Source organism: Pecten maximus, chromosome 12, assembly GCF_902652985.1.
Source record: "Pecten maximus chromosome 12, xPecMax1.1, whole genome shotgun sequence".
In the NCBI taxonomy this organism is placed as follows: Eukaryota; Metazoa; Mollusca; class Bivalvia; order Pectinida; family Pectinidae; genus Pecten; species Pecten maximus.
In genome coordinates this window covers 20,179,222-20,203,331 of record NC_047026.1, presented here as the reverse complement: position 1 = coordinate 20,203,331, position 24,110 = coordinate 20,179,222, and the positions used below count along the sequence as shown (strand labels likewise).

Sequence of the window (24,110 nt, the reverse complement as noted above, 5' to 3'; positions counted from 1 at the left end):
TGACAAATCTTGCGATAAATATAGATGGGGCGAGTTATTTTTACACATCAATGTCTCAAGGACTCCCCTGGTCACGTGTACAGGCCAGTGGTCATTTTAATATTAGGAGAGCGTGAATGAGCATCTTGGATTGGCATTAATACATGTGTGCAACCAGAAGTTTAGGTTGTTTGGGAGTATGTGGCTTTAATACCCAACTTGCTGTGAAGCGTAACACATCCACTTATGTGGAATTTTTGTTTATTAATTGTTTAAATATCTGAACAAGTGGCTTGTATGGGTCAGGATCTATTCCAACACAGTGTATGTGGTTTCTCATTGTTTTCCCGCTCTTTTTTCAATGTTTTATAGCTTGTCATTTTAAGGCTTCATTTTATTTTTACTATTTATATTGATTTTAAACACTGATTTTATTTTAAAAAAAAACTTTTCGTAGGCATAGTTTAGTTTGTTTTGTTAATTACTTAGAATGAGTTCATCTACGTTAATTGACTTAAGCAAGTGAAATGAATATCCTTATTATAACATGAGTTATCAAATCAGAGACATATTTATAATAATATAAGTCTCTGATCACATCAAACATGATTTATTTGTTGTTTTTTTCCTTACATTTATTTTATACTGAATGTATTAGACTATTTTGTTTTATTCTTAAGCATAATTTTAACAAAATAAGTACCGGTAAGGGAATCACAGCTTGTATTGGGATGTTTTGATTATTTACTAGAAAGTTTAATTCCTTTTATTGATCCATGTAGAAAATATGATAGTGTTACATTTCAAAGGTGCTTACATGTGTTTATGTATATTTGTCGTTATACATTGTATAAGGATAATTTTGGAATGAACTAATTAATCTGTGTAATTCCTGTGTAACATGTTGCTTTCCTGTGAGAAGAGTATTAATTACCTAACAATTTTGGTAAATATATAGTTTTATATAAATGGAGATATATATTAAAATGTAAGATATGAATAATATTTTGTTATTTTTCTTTTAAGCATATTTCAGAATTAAACATTTTCGTTCTCTTTGTTAGACTTCAATATTGGAGTGGTATAAAGTGGTATATATGTAATTATGTTTAGAATTATGACATTTACCTCTCAAATGTTGAAGCTTATTTTCCCTTCATTAAACTTCATCAGTGGAGTGGTATAAGATAGTGAATATAATTATATATACAATCATATACATGTACCACTCCAATAATACTTAAATCATATACCACTCCAATAATACTTACAACCATATACCACTCCAATAATACTTACAACCATATACCACTCCAATAATACTTACAATCATATGCCACTCCAATAATACTTAAATCATATACCACTCCAATGATACTTACAATCATATGCCACTCCAATAATACTTACAATCATATACCACTCCAATAATACTTACAATCATATACCACTCCAATTATACTTACAATCATATGCCACTCCAATAATACTTACAACCATATACCACTCCAATAATACTTACAATCATATACCACTCCAATAATACTTACAATCATATGCCACTCCAATAATACTTACAATCATATACCACTCCAATAATACTTACAATCATGTACCACTCCAATAATACTTACAATCATATACCACTCCAATAATACTTAAATCATATGCCACTCCAATAATACTTACTATCATATACCACTCCAATAATACTTACAATCATATACCACTCAAATAATACTTAAATCATATACCACTCCAATGATACTTACAATCATATGCCACTCCAATAATACTTACAATCATATACCACTCCAATAATACTTACAATCATATACCACTCCAATAATACTTACAACCATATACCACTCCAAAAATACTTACAACCATATACCACTCCAATAATACTTACAATCATATACCACTCCAATTATACTTACAATCATATACCACTCAAATGTTGGAAGTCTAATAAAGGGAGCAACTGAAACAAACAAGTTAATAATTCGATTATTGATAATTATTATAGGTAGATGAACATTATTTATATTATCGTATATATTGTAAATAAAAAATGGATATGATTACACTTATTTTAAGATTTATGCTGATTTTGCATTCTTACCCATATGAACACAAAGCAGAAATGATTGAATTAATTATTTAACTTTTTGGAGCCATCTCATCAAAATATTTAGCACGTGCGTAGGATTAAAGGTCATGATTGATTGTTATTTCCAGGTGTTCCCTTGTACAGTACACGCATATCAAATATAAATTCTTCTATGAATGAAATTTAAAAAAAAGATGAATTCATGAAACAATTCGTAAGTTGTGTTTAAGCTAGATGAAAATATAAGGCATAACTTGATCATGTTACGTTTTTAGTCATTGCTCAATAACGTACACAGGCAAAATGTCATAGGTAAATTTGACCTGAAATTGACATGAATTGGCATGAAGACATTTTGTATGTGAATGTAATCAATTATCAAAATAAGTGAACTCTTCAATAACGTCTATGTTTAACTCGATACATCGATACCGCGTTCTTTTATAAGCCTATGTATCCTCAAATCTGTAAACATGTACCTGGTCGTAATATTTAAGGATTAAACTGTCTTTTTTTGGTGTCTATGGTCGATATAGATGCCAGAGCTTTGCAAACAAACGTCATATCAAATCTTTTTACTTAGTTTATATCGTGGCTTTGCCACCAAAATGCAAATATATATATATAATGATACATGTAATACTCCAATGCAAGGGCATTCCACCATTATGGTAAGCAGGAATTAAATAGGGAACTATTAACTTATCAGAATCTGCAATAAACAGTTTTATTTAGACATTCACCTTGTAAGTATGATTAGGGTATTTTATGTACATGTATAATACTATTAATAATTATGGTTTTTATAGCCAGCCATCAATTGTGTCAAATCATACAAATGCACCTACATATACATGTATAGACTGGTAATTTTTGTCTTTTCTCTTTTTCTCTTTACGGTTGATCTTCGAAACGAGATCATTTCGGACAAGGTGATAGAATAGTTCTAAAAGGGAGGTTTAACAAAGGAAATAAAAAATCAGAAAAATCTTTTTTTATTGTATAGAATATGCCACATTAGTAGTCTGATTTTGGGTTTGCTATCCCCAGCATGGAGATATAAAGAAGCTGTGTTAGATCCGCATTAAGATAGTAGGAATAGAAACACGTTAATCCCAAAATACTCAAACGGAAAATCATTTTATATTTTTATACATACCATTGAGCTGAACGATTATATTGTAAATGAAGTATCAACTAATTATCATTAACATATATTTAGTTTTCATGGACTGAAGAATAACAAATCCGTAAATTTTCACTGTGTTAGAAAAAAAAACAAAAACAAAAAAGAAAAAAAACATTATTAATGTAGACAAGCTACAACCAGCGCATTCATAATTTAGCGGAATGATTCAATCGCGAAAATCACCAAAAATAAGATCATCGCCAAAATATGGACGTTTGAACTATATACATTGTACGTATACATGTATGAACAAAGGTACACTCTTTCAACTCGATGCATGCACTTTACTACATATATATTCTTACATCGCACGTCATCATGAATTTCTCACCACAATCTATTATGTTAACATTAAATCATAACATTCAACTACATTTGTTTGGCAACGAGACTGGCATATTTATTATCTATATAATGAAGTACTTTTGGAACGATATTTTAATTGATTTTTTTAGTCCTTAGGACACCAGACTTATTGACGCTTTTAAGAATTGATAAAATTTAAAATGCAGGGCATTAGTGTTTTAGTTATTCTCGATTGAAAGCAAAGCTAAAACATGTCAATTGATTTCCAACTTAATGTTAATTAAGTTAACTGCTTTAAATTCTTAGGTTATAAATGTGTCTATGATTTTGACTACAGTACATGTATATTTCCATTTATTTACTGTTTATGTTAAGGAATGAGATATTGATGACGACCTGTGGACTTTGTTGATATAATTATGAATGGGTTTTGAAGTAGGCCTAGAATTGTGTCAATCAAAGTGTAAGATTCATTCAGAATTGCACTAGATCGGTGTTTAATTTATAAGCTTGATAGTATACAGACCACACTTTACTGAACACTGTGTTAGCTTAACACTATCTTAATACATGTCGTCTGAATTCACTTTTAATTTAACTGTCCTTTTCACTAAAAAATGCCACACGGGATTTTGTTATTTCAATGCATATTTGACTATAATGGTCTCCAGAGTGTTGATTTTGAACAGCTTGCTTGAAAAATTAACTTTATGTTGAGTGCACTATGCCAATGTCAGCTGGCGACTGGATATGAATAAAAGGTTATTGATAAAGAAATTTACCTCTCCAACTGATATACACGAGAGACCCCTAGCGAAGCGCACCTGGTGATGTTTACTATTGCCCATTGCACCTAGATGGCACGGCCAGCACGATTAAAGTACAATCAGTTATTTTTCTGTACTAGATTTCACGCTGAATAAGTGTGATCCTTGCACTATACAGGTGTGTAACCTTCTACAGACTCCAAGGTCATAAAAAACTGATTTGATCAGGTCAGATCCACTTTGTAAATGTTCTTATTTTCACGATTTTAAAGCTTTGCAAGTATAAGCCTAATAATCAAGATATTTTCTTTTCATCTTATGGAAACAATAATAATATTAAGTTTGGACATAGAATTTTGTCTGATTATTTTGCATCATTCGTTGTTCAGTTGAAAGAGTAACCGTTTAGTCGACGGTGAATAATTAATGGATTTCAGTAGATACGGATTGGTTAATTCAAATGCACGTGATGACGCTCCTTAATTAACCCGAATTTTATGCGGATGTATTATATGGAAACCAAGGTTAGGATTGGACGCTGTCGTCATATTCGCATAGTTATATTAATGATACTTATAATTTTAAATCAATGCAAAAGCCGATTGTGAAACGTGCCCATCAAGAATGCCAGATATGTTGAACATTTTGGGGACAAAGATCTGGATTGATACCTTACTTCCTTCCTCACAACTCATAACATCTATATGTTTATTTTCCAGTTTAAGAATACATGTATGTAGTTTCGTGTTTTTGAAATATCGCAAAGTCCTGAATTTATCATTATAAAATGGGTTTGTAGAATGCATCTCATTTTGCATTTTTGTGTATGAGGTACAAAGTGTATTATTCACAAACGTGAGTCTTCTTATAAACTTTTTTTATCCTTATTAGCTGTCTTGTCGCCCTCATTTTCCAAAGACGTCTTTGCAGGAATTCATTTTAGCAAAATGAACAATATATTGTGGTTTTCTGTCTGGTTTAGGTTTGTGACAATATTTTACAACAGAATATTAAAAGAAGTTCCATATTGATCAAGAACGTGCAGCAAACAAATCAAACAAGCAAACAAACCATATTGCATGATATCGTTGTCGTGATTTTAAGGAAATATTAACGCGCTATCATGTAATAGTCATGATGTAAAATCTCTTATCTTAAGGCCTTGGATGAGACATTGGGATATCGGACGCTCATAGATGCATCCAAGATCAACACTGAGGTAATGGGAGACTGTGGAGCCAAATTTAAATATTGTCCGACACCAAACACCACAGTGTACATGTGTTACACTGGTCGTTTGTCTGACACTAAACACCTCAGTGTACATATGTTACACTGGTCGTGTGTCTGACACTAAACAACTTAGTGTACATATGTTACAATTGTCGTTTGTCTGACAATAAACAACTTAGTGTACATATGTTACACTGGTCGTTTGTCTGACACTAAACACCTCAGTGTACATATGTTACACTGGTCGTTTGTCTGACACTAAACACCTCAGTGTACATATGTTACACTTGTCGTGTGTCTGACACTAAACACCTCAGTGTACATATGTTACACTGGTCGTTTGTCTGACACTAAACACCACAGTGTACATATGTTACACTGGTCGTTTGTCTGACACTAAACAACTTAGTGTACATATGTTACACTGGTCGTTTGTCTGACACTAAACACATCAGTGTACACATGTTACACTGGTCGTTTGTCTGACACTAAACACCTCAGTGTACATATGTTACACTGGTCGTTTGTCTGACACTAAACACATCAGTGTACACATGTTACACTGGTCGTTTGTCTGACACTAAACACATCAGTGTACACATGTTACACTGGTCGTTTGTCTGACGCTAAACACCTCAGTGTACATATGTTACACTGGTCGTTTGTCTGACACTAAACACATCAGTGTACACATGTTACACTGGTCGTTTGTCTGACACTAAACACGTCGGTGTACATACATGTATGTTACACCGGTCGTTTGTCTGACAATAAACACCTCAGTGTACATATGTTACACTGGTCGTTTGTCTGACACTAAGCACCTCAGTGTACATATGTTACACTGGTCGTTTGTCTGACACTAAACATCTCAGTGTACATATGTTACAATTGTCGTTTGTCTGACAATAAACACCACAGTGTACATATGTTACACTGGTCGTTTGTCTAACACTAAACACCTCAGTGTACATATGTTACACTGGCCGTTTGTCTGACAATAAACACCTCAGTGTACATATGTTACACTGGTCGTTTGTCTGACACTAAACACCTCAGTGTACATATGTTACACTGGTCGTTTGTCTGACACTAAACACCTCAGTATACATATGTTACACTGGTCGTTTGTCTGACACTAAACACCTCAGTGTACATATGTTACTGGTCGTTTGTCTGACACTAAACACCTCAGTGTACATATGGTACACTTGTCATTTGTCTGACACTAAACACCTCAGTGTACATATGATACACTGGTCGTTTGTCTGACACTAAACACCTCAGTGTACATATGTTACACTGGTCGTTTGTCGGACACTAAACACCTCAGTGTACACATGTTACACTGGTCGTTTGTCTGACACTAAACACCACAGTGTACATATGTGACACTGGTCGTTTGTCTGACAATAAACACCTCAGTGTACACATGTTACACTGGTCGTTTGTCTGACACTAAACACCTCATTGTACATATGATACACTTGTCGTGTGTCTGACACAAAACACCTCAGTATACATATGTTACACTGGTCGTGTGTCTGACACTAAACACCTCAGTATACATATGTTATACTGGTCGTTTGTCTGACAATAAACACCACAGTGTACATATGTTACACTGGTCGTGTGTCTGACAATAAACACCACAGTGTACATATGTTACAATTGTCGTTTGTCTGACAATAAACACCACAGTGTACATATGTTACACTGGTCGTTTGTCTAACACTAAACACCTCAGTGTACATATGTTACACTGGCCGTTTGTCTGACAATAAACACCTCAGTGTACATATGTTACACTGGTCGTTTGTCTAACACTAAACACCTCAGTGTGCATAAATTACACTGGTTGTTTGTCTGACACTAAACACCTCAGTGTACATATGTTACACTGGTCGTTTGTCTGACACTAAACACCTCAGTGTACATATGATACACTGGTCGTTTGTCTGACACTAAACACCTCAGTATACATATGTTACACTGGTCGTTTGTCTGACACTAAACACCTCAGTGTACATATGTTACTGGTCGTTTGTCTGACACTAAACACCTCAGTGTACATATGGTACACTTGTCATTTGTCTGACACTAAACACCTCAGTGTACATATGATACACTGGTCGTTTGTCTGACACTAAACACCTCAGTGTACATATGTTACACTGGTCGTTTGTCGGACACTAAACACCTCAGTGTACACATGTTACACTGGTCGTTTGTCTGACACTAAACACCACAGTGTACATATGTGACACTGGTCGTTTGTCTGACAATAAACACCTCAGTGTACATATGTTACACTGGTCGTTTGTCTGACACTAAACACCTCATTGTACATATGATACACTTGTCGTGTGTCTGACACAAAACACCTCAGTATACATATGTTACACTGGTCGTGTGTCTGACACTAAACACCTCAGTATACATATGTTATACTGGTCGTTTGTCTGACAATAAACACCACAGTGTACATATGTTACACTGGTCGTGTGTCTGACAATAAACACCACAGTGTACATATGTTACACTGGTCATTTGTCTGACACTAAACACCTCAGTGTACATATGATACACTTGTCGTGTGTCTGACACAAAACACCTCAGTATACATATGTTACACTGGTCGTTTGTCTGACACTAAACACGTCGGTGTACATACATGTATGTTACACTGGTCGTTTGTCTGACACTAAACACCTCAGTGTACACATGTTACACTGGTCGTTTGTCTGACAATAAACACCTCGGTGTACATATGTTACACTGGTCATTTGTCTGACACTAAACACCTCAGTGTACATAAATTACACTGGTCGTTTGTCTGACACAAAACACCTCAGTGTACATATGTTACACTGGTCGTTGTCTGACAATAAACACCGTTACACTGGTCGTTTGTCTGACACTAAACACCTCAGTGTACATATGTTACACTGGTCGTTTGTCTGACACTAAACACTTCAGTATACATATGTTACACTGGTCGTTTGTCTGACAATAAACACCACAGTGTACATATGTTACACTGGTCGTTTGTCTGACACTAAACACCTCAGTGTACATATGTGTCACTGGTCGTTTGTCTGACAATAAACACTTCAGTGTACATATGTGTCACTGGTCGTTTGTCTGACAATAAACACCTCAGTGTACATATGTTACACTGGTCGTTTGTCTGACAATAAACACCTCAGTGTACATATGTTACACTGGTCGTTTGTCTGACACTAAACACCTCGGTCTACATATTTAACACTGGTCGTTTGTCTGATGAAGGTGACATAGTGAAGTCATCAAAACGTCACGCTTTAATCAAATACTTGTTGCGATGTTCTTGCTACTTATGACTTAATTTTGATATTCTGTCTGTATTTTTTGTTGTCATGATTACTTGGATATGGTATCATGAATGCTTCTGAACCAGTTCCTTGAATGATAATATACTATTTGAGAAGCACCATTCACAATTGAGCTGTAAGACAGGAGTGTACTGTGTCTGTTGACCAATACTCGAACTAAAGCGTTTGTATACGTCTACGTGTCTATTGCGGATAATTTCTCATACCAATTACATCATGAGTACGATGTTTACAGAGACAAATATGTCCGTTATCTGTCTGACGACGGGCATGCATTCCTTTTTATCAAGGAGAGTCGTATGCTGTAGAAATGGTCGATCTCGATCTAAAATCACAAAGGTGTATCAGTTTTTTTCACAGTTGTTGATTAACAATTAAAAGTCTGAAATAAAATTTCAAATTGGTTCACATTTTGTCTCACATATAATGTGAACTTGGAAACTTGTAGAATAAAACTATTTGTGTTCGCGACCTACAAATGTAGGTTATTTCCAAATTTTGAACAAGAAACAATTGTATATGCATGCTGATTCCTTTAATCAACTGTAATAATCCGATTTTATTAAGCTCAACAATAAACAAATAATAAAATAAAACACCGACAATAATTTTGTTGGTTTAGCAAACCTCTTGTACAAGAAACAATACAACTACATTCCACAAATTCCAAGATAATGTATACTGTTTGTATTTACCATTGTATGACACAAACTAACTTAAAATCCAATGAAGCTGTCACGACATTAGTGTTTTTGACTCCTCTTATGACAAGATTTACCGTTCAGGGGTTACAATTTTGAAGTTCTTTGTGACGTGATTACAACTGGCTTATCCTGGAAACATCATGTTTATGTGTGTGAAGATATCGTTATCTTCCATTGTATACATATTATAAAACAGTGATGTTTTGATTTGCTTTTGAGGTTTAATTCAAACTCAAAGGAAACACGACTTTCACCTATGGCATTACTCCATCATTGCTGTGACCTTGAACGGGAAGTGCAAGGTTATAAACATTATTTATATAAACAAGATTAGTCTCCCATGTAATGACACGTGTGAACGCTGTGGTATTTTGTCTGATTGTATACAAGTGGGCTGTTTACTTGTGTACGTGATTTGATCCCACGCGACTACACTAAGCAGTGTGACTAGTCTAATGTCATACCGCAAACAGCCCATTATCACTGTGTTCTCGCAATGGCCTTTACTAGATGTATCGACTAGTGACAATCTCGGCGATCAAGAGATAATACAGGACTCCTTTTAATTCTATTTTGGGTTCTGTAGATGTAATTTATCTCCCTGACTGCTATGATAATTTAACATTGACTATGTAAAGGAATTTATACAATGGACATGATAATCTTTCATGTTTGTGTGTGTGTTGTGTGATTGCTTGGTGGTAGCCTTACCCAGAGTCTTCGAGATGTCCTTTACCATACACTCTTGTGAACCGTGCCAACCATTCAGAATATCCAAGGATTATTTTAAGTTATTTATTTTCCATAACATACGAAAAAGGTTAAATGATAGGGTTGATAATCTAGACTTCTTTTTTGTAACGTCTGCTCCCCCTCCCTCGACTTCTCTTCTGGATTTCCACAATTTAAGCATTGGCTAGTCGTGGAAGAATAAAACATCCGCATTGTACAGTACTATGCTCGTTACTGGGACTGTATATCTACGATAATATTTAAAACTCGCTTAAAAATATGTTTTCCATACAACCTTTTACAAAAGTGTCTATCATCATGGCATTAATAACATTTAAAGGTAACATAAAACGAATTTCTGTTTTGTAAAAGAAGAAAAAAAATCTTGATTTCTTTCTTAAATTTTTCAATTCAAGACAAAATAGGCAAATAATCCGAGTACGAAAGTTATCTAATATTTTGTAAAAAAATGATTTATGTTTACAGCATATCCATCGAAAGTAAACACAGAAAATATATATTAAGATTGTATACACATATACGACAATAAACACAATAATCATCTACATGATTCTTCCATATTCACTATCTCTATTCCTCGAGATTCATTTACTTCATTAATATGTGTAGCTATCCTCAGTAGAAAAATAGATAAATAAAAAAAAAATTGAAAAAAAAAATTGAAAAAATTAATTGAAAAAACAGAAGAAAAAATGTTTCTTGCGTGTCCTGTCCTTTGAGATTGCCGAGTGGTAAGCCCTCCTGGTGGACTTTAAGTCCTGCTGGTTAGCCAATGCGTATCCTACTATGCCATGTTTAAATTCTCAGAAATAGTGGCGACAGGACACTTCCTTTGTTATTTCGTAAACCATCAATATACAATATTCAAGTAATAAGGAATCTCTTTGTATAGTTGAACATTTTAGTCAGGCCTATCTTGACTTTTTTTACTTCTATTTTTATAATCCTTTCTCGCTAGTAACCTCTACGGTAAAATTCAAATGAGCTCATGTGACTACTACTAATTTTATATTGTACGCTAATTTTTGATAGAATTCATTCATCATTTTAATTTATCCTGATTGGAATTCCAGTCTTAAAACAACAATAAAATATTTCAAGATGGCAATCAGTGAATATGAGTCACTTTTTATTTTTATGTCTGTATGAAAATGTGTAAACCAGTAAACTAGGACAGCATAATGGACCTTAGTTAACTGAATAAAGATATAATTATATATAGTTCGAATCGAAGTATTTAGGCTTGAACCTTTTTCTTGTGAAAAAAACCCAAAACAAAACAAAAACCCGGCGCTTGTGAAGTTATGTATGAATATAAGGATGTGCATGAATAAATAAACCATGTTATCATATTGATAATTTATTCAGGAAAACACAACAATGTAAATAATTGTACTAGTTTACAAACAAATTTCATCGCAATTATTTAACCTTATTTATTTAGCTACTATTTATTTTGTAAACGTTGCAGAGACTTTGTCTAGTAAACCATCTATTAATTAAGCATTATTTATCTGTTTGGCGCATGCTATAAAAGACAGCTAACAGATGAAAAAAAGCAGGAATGTATGGTTAAGTCTACCTCAAATCAATCGTACAAGATTGAGAACTGTAAGTGTTAGAAATTAGATCCAAATCGCATACAGAAATTCTGACAATATATAGATATGAGATTCGAGATACAACAATGACAAAAAAAAAAAAAAAAAAAAAAATAATAGTACTGCATATCACTTTATTTAATTGGAAATTTACTTTAAGGTAGATTGAAGAGACTTTATTTTTACGGATGTTTGCTCGCTTGATAATGACTATAAATAATGAAAACCGGGAGCAATTTAATAAACCTAGTCCACAAAGATATTGTACACACTAAAATAAAAAAAAAATACAGTATATTCATATAATATTTAATGTGATCACTCATTAAATACGATGACATTTAATATTAAACCTTGGAGGAAATATGAATGGTAGCAGATGATAAAAACGCTTTACGCAATTCATTTATCATTTCTGATTAGATTCGTTCATTTGAGCGTGCCGTTTCGGTGGCTACTCTGCCACCTTCATCCGACATATGACCAGTAAGCAGTAATGTACACATTGGGCGCTATTTCAAGTTATATGTTTTTTTTATCGATTATCAAAGTAAAACAACCAACAAGAAGAAACATTTAGCATATACCATGGCTTCGTCACAATTGTTGCCAGCTACAATTAGGTACAGTGACGCGCCTGGTGTAGTGGCACTGTCATGAAACAGAATAAAATCTTTAGTGACTTTTCAGCTATTGTCAAAACGAAATCACAGCTGTTTATACAATTTTGTTAAAAGAAAGCAATGCTGTGACTTTTAGCATTCAACACGAAATAAGTACATGAACATGCCAATAGAAATAATGTTTCTCAGTTGAACGTGAGGATATAAATCCTCAAACGTTTGATTAGGTCGAAAGTGTGATGAAAGGCGTGCGATTGGCTGCCAGTGCCAAATTATCTTCAGATCTTATCACCAAGGAATTTAACAATTCACACATCATATATAATTGTTTACTTCGGTGAACCACATTGTCATGACTCCAGTCAACAAATTTCACGTGTTACAAATTCAGAAAAGCACAATTAGTTTAAACTGTGACCAATATTTCTAGCCGATAGGTCCGATATATTTTGCGAAAAGAGACCGTTTATTTATGAAACATTCGCACCCTGACCGGATTTTCTGGGTATACACCTCCCATGCGTCTATTAAAACTTGTTGGCCATTTTGTATCATCATACGGCATCCTCCAGGCCGTCTCCTTAACATGTTGACGTATACAAAGCTTTGTTTACAGGCACCATGAGCTGGAAAATAAATATGTAAATCTACTATAATTGTTAATTAATTAATTTATAATGGTGAATTAACACGTATAATACAGATGTTAAACGATCATTTCTTTAAAAGCTTGAATACCACAGATGCACTTTGATTTTGTTTAAATCGAATTTCTGAAACACAAACGCTCACTTGAGTAAATCTTTAACAGTTCGATGTATTTAAATGTTTGATCGCATTATGATTAGATAGTTAAAGTGCTAAAAACACAATTATTTAAACAATGATATGGTCACAATAGGAAATAATTATTACTGTAATATTATTCGAAACTTACGAAAAAACGATATCGAATAACAAATGAGCGTGCCTATGCATAATGACGTCATGACTTTTAAGAGCTAAATAAATGTAAAACTGAAATGAGCATTTAAAAGAAAGAAAAAACACCTCTGGATATGAAGAATCAAACAAATACATTAAATGAATTGAAGACACACCGATGTATTAAAGAACATGACTTACGTGTGCCACGAACTGTCAGACACGTTCGGTCAGTTTGTCCGCAGACAATTTCGTTTAGGTACGGTGGGAACTTGTCAGACGATAGTGTAGTGGTGGCCGCACACTCATCACACATATGTAGAAAACCGTCAGTCGTAGCATTGCCTTTGTAACGACAATATTGTATTTGGGTCGATGAACCTGTAATAATGTAATGTAATAATGTTAACATAATTAATGTAGGTAATTTATACCTGATAATTAATCAAAAGAGACGCGTAAACCTTTCAAAGATTCTTCAGCACCGAAATTTATATAAAAGTTATAAAATGGCACCACTGGTATAGACATATATAATACAACAATAATCAACCTGAAGTTACACACGAAAAGTAATGGCGGAGTACAATAGAACATCTGGGTGCAATTTGTGCTTTATTTACCTTAAATTTAAAAGATTAAAAGGGACGATAAATCTCTTGACGTGTAGTAAAAGTGTTTTGGTATTGCATGAAGTCTACAACAGATTTTTCTTGTTTCATTTGAACATAACTACCCTTTATCAGAGCTGTAGCACCTTTACGTGCAAAAACATTAAAGTAACTTTTGTCTTGGACAATATTTTGTTTACTTTGGTTGAGAACTAAAAGAACATAAATATATCGTATTTTAGAGACGTAAAAGGGAATGGTGAATTTCAGGTAGGTTTGTCTTCACGTTTGCTCTTCAAAAGTGACTTTATCGCCAGATTTATTTGATCTATTTCGAGTTTTTAGTCGCCTCCCATCATCAACATATAATCAGCTTATGATTTGTATGGAAAGTGTTAATACCGTTTGTGTTCTTTGTACAATCTTTTTGACTGTCGTGTGTACATGTTCAAATGTGTTTGAATAAGTATACTTCCAGAGGGTAAATAAGCAATGATAAATATGTGACACAATATAGCTGAATTATTTCAACATTAAACCAGCCCAATTTTATACATTTTGTAAATAATCCTGATTGTTACTAGAATAAGAGACATAATACATTTTTGACGTTTGTTTATAAATATGTATCATACATGTATGTTGGCCTTTTATACATATTTTATACATATGAAAGTATTTATAAAGTATTAATAGAATAATATAAACAAATCCCTAAAAATCTGAAAAGCAATAAGAATAACGTACCGTCTGCGCTCCGTATCACCCTGTGTGGTCCAAAGCTAGAACCAGGATTTATCTGTTGTAATATGCTCGGATGAGTACTGATATTTAAACTGTTCATAAGATCCATCAAACGTTCGGATCTGATTGTATTTCCATGCAGCAATTCCTCTATCTTTTTCTGCATCAACTCTAATTTCGACTTCAGTATTTGATCATTTATTGCACTTTGTAGTTGACGACCGTGTGTACTTATTAAGGATTCCTGTTGAAGTCTTCCAAGAAAATCCGGTGTTGTTGAAGAATTACTTGTGTCGTCGACTGGGTTGGATGTTGGTTGCCTTGGAAACACAGACGATTTTGGCAATGTTCCATTTGATATTTGGAACACCGATGTTGTGGGGAATGTTCCATTTGATACTTGTTCTCTTAACGATGACCATTTATTTAAGTCTCCAATCAAGGTCTGTTTGGTGATTTCGTTGTCTGTGACAGGATCAAAATCGAATGTTCTGTCGTCCTGGACATCCTGAAAAACATTTTTTTTCTTTTGTTACAATATGCGAAACAAAACAACAGAGAATATCAACATTAAAAAGAAAATATATTAAAAACTCAAAATACAGTATGAGGGCATAATATGAACACTAGATACGAAGACACTTGAAAGGAAGTACCATTAATGTTAAGATTGATTCGCTGTGTATTTCGCTCAGTGATGATTATTCAGATTATATCAAGATAAGTAATGTGATTCTCTTTGTATTATTCATTTACAACTAGTTATAAAGGTATAACAGATCAATACTACTAGTTTCTGTTGCTGTTTTTTGAATGACGTCATTGATTCATGTGAACATCATGACGTCACAAGAATTAACTGTTCTTATTAAATTGACTGAAGAGAACAAGAACAACTCAAGAAAACAAGAGCAAATCAAGCCTTAATCCTCTTTTATGTATTTAATTTTCGATGTAGCTACAATCACGAAAAGTATAATATATATATATATATACCTCTGTGTATTGTGTAAGCAATATCCTATTTGGAAACTCGTCCGCTGCTGCTCGCGCTGCCGCCATGAGATTAGGGTTGAATGTGCCGCCATTGGCGTGCAGAAGTTCCAACATCTGTTCATTTGTAAGCGTCATTTTTCTTGGGACTCCAAGTGAAGTTGACGGGCATAGCATAGGCATGGAATGTGATAACATGAAATCAAAATCCGGCGGGGGAGCGGCTGGTGTGGCGTAAGGAGGATTGGCTCGTTTGGCACGAATGCGTCTCCAAGGATCTAAAGATATAATGCACCAATGTTAAACGTAGAAATGAACATTCTGAAGCGTAAAAATCGATACGATACTGTCTTTTCGTTCTCCAAACTGTAAGGATAAGCAAAATTGTAAACATTGGAACGTCCAAGATGGTTATTTGAGAAGTGAAGAGAGGCTATTTCCTCGCCAAAGGCTAATACTTTTTTATGTTTCATGTTTTGTTATTTGTATAAGGTGTTCCCTTTGAACAATTTCGGTGAGACATATTATAATAGGACTCTGGCAAGAAGGTAAATGCTTTGTTATATAGACAAGTATATTTTAACTAACTGTGATACATATGGTTATAATGTTTTATGTGACAAATTTCCTTACATACACTGCTCAATATCTAATTTGCAGTATGGTATGCTTACCATTAAGAGCCTTCGCCTCACATAATGAATAAGACAAAAAGCCAAGTAATCCAACCAGTGCGAGTAGCATCCTTCTGTAAGTCAATCCAGAATATAAACGGTCATTTAGTGTCATATTAACGATGTGAGTTCAATGCAGGGCATCATAGCAAAGGTAATTTCCTTACAGGACATCGAGTAAAGTTCTATCTCTCCTGAGGATTTAGGCTAGGTTTACATACCACCTCCCCCACTGAGAGCAGAACGGTCGAATGAAAGATATCTGGAGTTAAGTAAGGTCCCATGTGGTAGGGCGAAGGGTAGTTTATACCAGGCCGATAACATTTATGTTAAGGCTATTGATTTTGAATCTTTCAAACCTAGCCCCTAAGTTTTAATCCTACCTAGTTTGGTTAGAATCTAAAAAAAAAGATGAAACTATCTATATAAATCAATGGTAATTAATATATATTTTCTAAACTAGAAAATAATTCTCATTTCACAACCGAAGTTGTGCAATCGACGATAGATTCAGTCTATATCTTATCAAAGCTGTGTAGTTACCAATAAAAGTTTCATTCGAAGCAGACTAAACTTGTGGTAAACACTTTGACCAGGCGGTCAGGGTTGTGGTATGAAGCTAGATCATTACGGATCACGCCACGCCACCATCCACACAAATATGTGTATTTGTGTGACATACAAAAGTGTCTACGTGTACAAACTAACTATCAAGTCGTTAAAGGGCACTCATGTCTGTTCTCATCGCATAACAAGCAATTATTTTTTTTATGAAATAAACTATATCACACTTACATTGAAATTTTAATCTGACTACAAAGATATATACATGTAGTGTATTTATATGTATGCATTACGTATTTTCAAATAATCATCCTTTAAGCGTTATGATAAAAACAAAAATGTAAAAACGATAAATAAACAATATTCGGAATATAAAGAACTGCTTGAATAATGGGGTAAAGGTAACTCATTTTTTTTTATATTTTAACATTTGGTCAGACCTATCTTAGCTGTTATGACTGCATCTTCATTATTTCTAAACTTTTGGCTCTTAATTAGCATCTCTGAAATGTCCTAGAAGAAGGAAACTGCTGTATAGTCAGTTTATTTTTACCATCCATTGTAATTATTAAAGTCTGCGGTAAAACTCTAAACCTAGATTGACTTCTAATAAGTTCATGTTACGAGATAGTATAACAGATGAGAATTCATCCATGACCACATATTCATTGACTGCAATTCTATTCCCTACAGCAAAAATATTTCAAGATGACCATCAATAAATTATGTAGCACTTGAAATTTATATGATTGCATGAAAGTGCTATGTAAATTAGGACAGACATAATGAGCTTTAGTTAACTAAAGCTCATTATGTCTGTCCTAATTTATGAATGTTCTATTTATGGCATTTTGGTTTGAATTTGTTTGAAAAACACAAGGTTAAGAAACAGCGCTTGTGAAGGTGTGCATCAATAAACAACCATGTTATAATTTTTATAATTTATTCAGGGAAACACAACAATGTAAATAAATGTATTAGTTTACAAACAAATTTCATCGCAACTACATAACCTCAGTTATTCAGCTATCATTAATTTTGTAAACATTGCAGGTGACTGTGTCTTGTAAACCATATACTAATTCAGCATTATTTTTCTGTCTGACATATGCTATAAACCTCAGCTAACAGATGACAAAAGCAGGAATTTATGTTAAACCCTACCTAAAATGTACAAGATATCTGCAAACTGTATTTGTTATAAGTAGATCCACATCGCATAAAGAATTTCTGAAAATATATAAGATATGAGATTCGAGATACATCACTGACAAATACATTTCTATATATCATTTTATTTGAGATGAGACTTATTCACGAATTCGGATATTTTTATGCATGTTTATTCTACTTATAACGTCTATGCATATTGAAAACCGGGAACACTTTAAAGGGGCATTCCTTCGTTCGGACATCAGAAACGCGCAAAATTTCTATTGATAAAATCTTTGCCTGAATTAGTATTACATGAGTTTCTGTGACTACCAGTAATGAAAGTAACGCCGAAATGTACAGAAAAATGACTTTTGTACAAAAATAAAGTCTGCCTTTGTGGTAATTAGTTATACTTCAGGTCGAATTGAGAATTTTTATGATCTTATATTTGAAGCACTTTAGTTTCCATTGAGAGTAAAACTGCTGTATTGATTTAAAGATGATAACGTTTACTACTTGGGAAAAATACATATTTCCCATTAAGTTTCATTTTGGTGACATACACTTAATTCAAACGAAGGAATACCCTTTAATAAATATAAAATCATAGTCCGCAAAGATAATGTATACATTTAAATAAAATGATTAACAGTATATACATACATGAATGTACTATAGTAAATGTGATCACACATTGAATACGTAAAATATTCAAATCAATGACATTTAATATTAAACCTTGATGGAAATGAAATAAAAATGAATGATAGCAGATGATGAAAAAGCTGTACACAATTTACTTAACATTGAATAAGCTATGGTATATATCACAACCAGTGTTAATTTGGACGTGGAGTTTTTGTGACAGTCAACCTCGTCAGACATATGACCAGTGACCAGGAATGTACACTTAAGTCTTAGGCGAACGATATAGTCTTGAATCACCAAACATATGTTTTGTTGACGTGAAGTACACTCGCTGTATTTCATAATGCCATATTTCAGCTGGTAGATATCAAACTATTACTAAAAGAAGAATTAAAGTTTATGGAAATGTGTTACTAGTAGTTCGATTAATCATGCTTCGAACTGGGAATGATTTAATTAAGAAATAATCTATCATAAAAAATTCGTTATTTGAAGTTATATGATTTTTATCGCATATAAAAAAAAAAACTTACAAAAATATTAGGCTTATATCATGGTAAGGCCACATTTTTTGTTGCTAACTATATTTGGTAGAGTGACGTACCTGATGTAATGGCACTGTCATAAAAAAATTAAAATAAAATCTGTGATGACTTGAAATGGACATGTTTATTTGAATGGCTGAATAAAATGAATAATTTTTAGCTTTAGAGCTTTTGTCACAAAAAGTCAAAGAATAACAGCTGTTCGTATAATCTGCTAAAACAAAGCAATGCAGTTGTTTCAAGCATTCAACACGAAATAGGTACATGAACATGTAAATATAAATAATGTTACCCAGTTGGACGTGAGGACTTAAACACTCAAGCGTTTGGTCAGGTAAAAAGTGTGATGAAAAGCATACGTTCGGCTGCCAGTGCCAAGATATCGTCAGTCATTATCATCAAAGAATTAAGCAATTCACACATCATATATCATTGTTTACTCCCATGGAAAACTTTGATTGTCTTGACATCAACCAACAAATATCACGTGTTACAAATTCAGAACTACACAGATGGTTTAAACTGTGACCAATATTCCTAGCCGATAGGTCCGATGTATTTTGCGAAAAGAGACTGTTTATTTATGAAACATTCGCACCCTGACCGGATTTTCTGGGTATACAACTCCCATGCGTTTATTAAAACTTGTTGGCCATTTTGTATTATCATGCGGCATCCTCCAGGCCGTCTCCTTAACATGTTGACGTATACAAAGCTTTGTTTACAGGCACCATGAGCTGGAAAAAACAGATATCTAAACTTAATATAATTATTGATTAATAATTTATGTAGAATTCACATGAATCATACAAAAACAAAATTAACTACTATATGAACCTGTTATAAAGTCTTGAATAACACAAACGTTCGCTGGTTTTGTTGAAATCGATTTTCTGACACACATACTTTTAAATATTGCTTCATAATTAAATGGTTAAACTATTTGAAAAAAATGATTTAATTAATGATATAATCCTTTTTAGACAGAAAATATTGTAACATTATTTGAAACTTTCGGACAGAAAAGAAACGACATCGAGTAACGAGTAAATGAGCGTACATTTGCACAATGGGCATACAGAACTAGGTAAAAATATTTAAATGAATTTATGATAACGGTATATTTAAGAACATGACTTACGTGTGCCACGAACGGTCATACATGTTCGGTCAGTTGGTCCGCAGACAATTTCGTTTAGGTACGGTGGGAACTTGTCAGACGATAGTGTAGTGGTGGCCGCACACTCATCACACATATGTAGAAAACCGTCAGTCGTAGCATTGCCTTTGTAACGACAATATTGTATATGGGTCGAGGAACCTGTAACATAAATATAAATTTACATTCAGAGTGTTGATTCTTTGTATGAACATACCAAGTGAAAACAACAACTATTTGACCATGAAAACACTATGAATACAGTATGAAAACATCGTTCCACGTGCTGATTTTCTGCACATTAGATAGAACAGTTAAATATCAATACGCATGAAAATTAGTCCCCGTTCCATTTCCGTAAATTGTGTTTTCTTTGCTATCTATTCATATAAAATAATTCTGATTTAACATGAATTATTGTATTCGATGTTATTTGACGTTTTGTTATGAATAAAAAGAAAAAAAAAGAACGACTGGAATGTGCGGAACAGAGGGACACGGTAAACGATGGTGCATAGGCGGGGTCACCAGCTGTTCCATTAGTTTGGCATCTTTTCGTACATAGTTATCAAAAGATGAAAAAAATGGCTGTACTTTGTTTTTTTTTAGCATCCTAATGGAAATACCATGTATATGAATTTAATGGATTTTTTTTTCATTATTTATGGCTAACGCGCACCACGGGATTTGTAGATAGCTGCTGCTATTCATAGCCGCCGTGAAAATGAAAATAAATCAATTCAATCCCTATATTGACATAGTAAATGAAGACCATTTATACCTGATGTTTAATCAAAATAGACGCATGGACATTTTAAAAATTCTACTGCACCGAAAACTTGTATCGCATAAATGATACCAATGGTATAGAAATATATCTAACTGAAATGTAACAATAATCGACTGAAAGTGGTTGAAGTGTAGTAATAGCGTAAATAATTTAACTTCTTAAACTTCATAAAATATAAAACAGCCTATTCTTGTTTCAATTGACTATACTGTAACTACCCTTTATCAAAGATGTAGTACTTTAAATGCAAAAATATTAAAGTAACTTTTGTCTAGGAAACTAATATTAGTTGAGAACAAAAATAACATTAATGCATTGTGTATCAGAGACACAAAAGGGAATAATGAACTCTAGGAAAATTTGTCTTCACGTTTGGTCTTGAAAACCGACTACATCGCCAGAATTTGAATTAGATTTTGGCATTTATCTTTATCTATTTCAAGTTTTAGATCGGCACCTATCATCAAAACTTTAACACTATGGAGTCTTTGAAGGACAAACAACTGTATGGTTAGTTTAATTTATTTGGCTCTACTGTATCTAGCCCTCAATCTGTCTAGAAGAAGCTAATATCGTTTGTGTCTTATTTGTAATTCTTTTTAACTAAAACAAGTGTTTTAATGTGTTTGAATCAGCATTTGCCAAATATTTGAGTTCAGGGTTTACTCTGAGAGAGAATATAAGCAACACAGATATATCTCCCACAATATAATAAAATTATTTTAACGTAACATCAGCTTTAATTCCTTACATTTTGTAAATATTCCAGATTATTCCTGGAATAAGTGACATACTATTTTTTCATGTTTTTTCACAAATCTGTAAATCATATATTTGCATTTCATATGTGAAGGTTAAGTATCAACAGGTTTTAATACAATTACCTTTAAAATGTACAGAATTCTTTTTATTGCATTGCAAAGTTGATTGGAATGATAAAAACAAATCCCTGAAATTTCTGAAATCTGAATGAAATGCAATTGAAATAACGTACCGTCTGCGCTCCGTATCACCCTGTGTGGTCCAAAACTAGAACCAGGAATTATCTGTTGTAATATGCTCGGATGAGTGCTGATATTTAAACTGTTCATGAGATCCATCAAGCCTTCGGATCTGATTGTATTTCCATTCAGCAATTCCTCTATCTTTTTCTGCATTATTTCCAGTTTCGACTTCAATGTGTGATCAATTAATGCACTTTGTGGTTGACTACCGTGTGTACTTAATAAGGATTCCGGTTGAAGTCTTTCAAGTAAATCCGGTGTTGTTGAAGAACTTATGGCGTCCACTGGTTTTGACGTTGGTTGCCCTGGGAACACAGAGGTTTTAGGCAATGTTCCATAGGATATTAGTCCTTTTAACGACGACCATTTATTTAAGTCTTCAATCAAGGTCTGTTTGGTAATTTCGTTGTCTGCGACAGGATCAAAATCAAATGTTCTTTCTTCATGGAGATCCTAAAAAAACAGGACAGCTTTTGTTACCGTTCTTTTTTATTATTTAATTACAACGAATTATTAAGGTATAAAAAACGAGTACTAGTTTTTGTTGACGTCCGTGTGAAGTACGTCATTGTTTTATGTGAACATCATGACGTCAAAAAAATTGACTGACGAGAACAAGAAAAGTAAAAACATTAAATCCAGTCTTAACCATCTTTTCAATATTAAATTTCAATGAAGCTACAATCATAAAAAGTATAATATATATATATATATACCTCTGTGTATTGTGTAAGCAATATCCTATTTGGGAACTCGTCCGCAGCTGCTCGCGCTGCCGCCATGAGATTGGGGTTGAATGTACCGCCATTCGCGTGCAGAAGTTCCAACAGCTGTTCATTTGTAAGAGTCATTTTTCTTTGGACTCCAGGTGATGTTGACGGACATAGCATAGGCTTGGAATGTGATAACATGAAATCAAAATCTGGCGTAGAAGATGTGGCGTAGGGAGGATTCGCTCGTTTGGCACGAATGCGTCTCCAAGGATCTAAAGATACATGATGCATCAATTTAAAATGTAGAAATGAATACGATACTGTGTTTGGGGTCTCCAAACTATAAAGATATAGTACTAGTCTGAGAGTGAGGTCAGACAAGTGCATTTCAGGAGTGGTGACGCTTTAAATTATGTAATATATATCATTACAACGTCTTATGTAAAATATTTCCCTATATTAATCAAAATTTGGTTTCCAGTATAATATGCTTACCATTAAGAGCCTTCGCCTCATATAATGAGGAAGAAAAAAATCCAAGGAATCCAACCAGTGCGAGTAGCATCCTTCTGTAAGTCAATCCGGAATATAAACGGTCATTTAGTGTCATATTAACGATGTCAGTTCAATGCATGGCATCATAGCAAAGATCATTTGTCATATTTTCTTCACAGGACATCAAGTGAAGTTGTACAATTATTATAAGTTCCTGTGGATTTAGGCTAGGTTTACATACCACATACCCCACTGAGAGCAAAACGGGCAAATGAAAGTTATCTAAATGTTATGTAAGGCCCCTGGTGGAAGGGCGAAGGGTACTTTATACAAGACCGATAACATTTATGTTTTTTGTATGTCAAGGCTATTGATTTGGATCTTTCAAAGCTTGCACTATAAGTCTCGGTCCTATTAGTTGTAATGAAAACACATATTCTAAACTAAGA

At 33.6% G+C, this 24,110-nt stretch overlaps 2 protein-coding genes across 2 annotated transcripts; both read right to left on the bottom strand.

Annotated features, from left to right (window-relative positions):
* Nucleotides 1-11,765: 11,765 nt before the first annotated feature.
* On the bottom strand, nt 11,766-16,822 carry LOC117339875. The gene is made up of 5 exons (XM_033901587.1): nt 16,589-16,822; nt 15,918-16,192; nt 14,925-15,429; nt 13,768-13,947; nt 11,766-13,268 (listed from the first exon to the last, which is right to left on the bottom strand). The coding sequence occupies exons 1-5, from the start codon at nt 16,701-16,703 to the stop codon at nt 13,069-13,071; spliced, it is 1,275 nt and encodes a 424-aa protein (XP_033757478.1). The 5' UTR covers nt 16,704-16,822; the 3' UTR covers nt 11,766-13,068.
* A 2,103-nt stretch (nt 16,823-18,925) lies between these two features.
* LOC117339874 lies at nt 18,926-23,553 on the bottom strand. The gene is made up of 4 exons (XM_033901586.1): nt 23,170-23,553; nt 22,444-22,906; nt 20,642-20,821; nt 18,926-20,237 (listed from the first exon to the last, which is right to left on the bottom strand). Exons 1-4 carry the CDS (start codon nt 23,551-23,553, stop codon nt 20,038-20,040), a joined length of 1,227 nt encoding a protein of 408 aa, XP_033757477.1. The 3' UTR covers nt 18,926-20,037.
* Nucleotides 23,554-24,110: the final 557 nt, after the last annotated feature.

Bases quoted from the DNA above. Each gene is read 5' to 3' on its own strand.
- LOC117339874 (XM_033901586.1), bottom strand. From the start codon at position 23,553: ATGCACTTGTCTGACCTCACTCTCAGACTAGTACTATATCTTTATAGT. The intron at 22,907-23,169 runs GTATATATATAT...CTGTTTTTTTAG, and splicing joins TGCTTACACAATACACAGAG to GATCTCCATGAAGAAAGAAC. The intron at 20,822-22,443 runs GTACGTTATTTC...TTTATGTTACAG, and splicing joins GGTGATACGGAGCGCAGACG to GTTCCTCGACCCATATACAA.
- LOC117339875 (XM_033901587.1), bottom strand. From the start codon at position 16,703: ATGACACTAAATGACCGTTTATATTCTGGATTGACTTACAGAAGGATG. The intron at 15,430-15,917 runs GTATATATATAT...AATGTTTTTCAG, and splicing joins TGCTTACACAATACACAGAG to GATGTCCAGGACGACAGAAC. The intron at 13,948-14,924 runs GTACGTTATTCT...ACATTATTACAG, and splicing joins GGTGATACGGAGCGCAGACG to GTTCATCGACCCAAATACAA.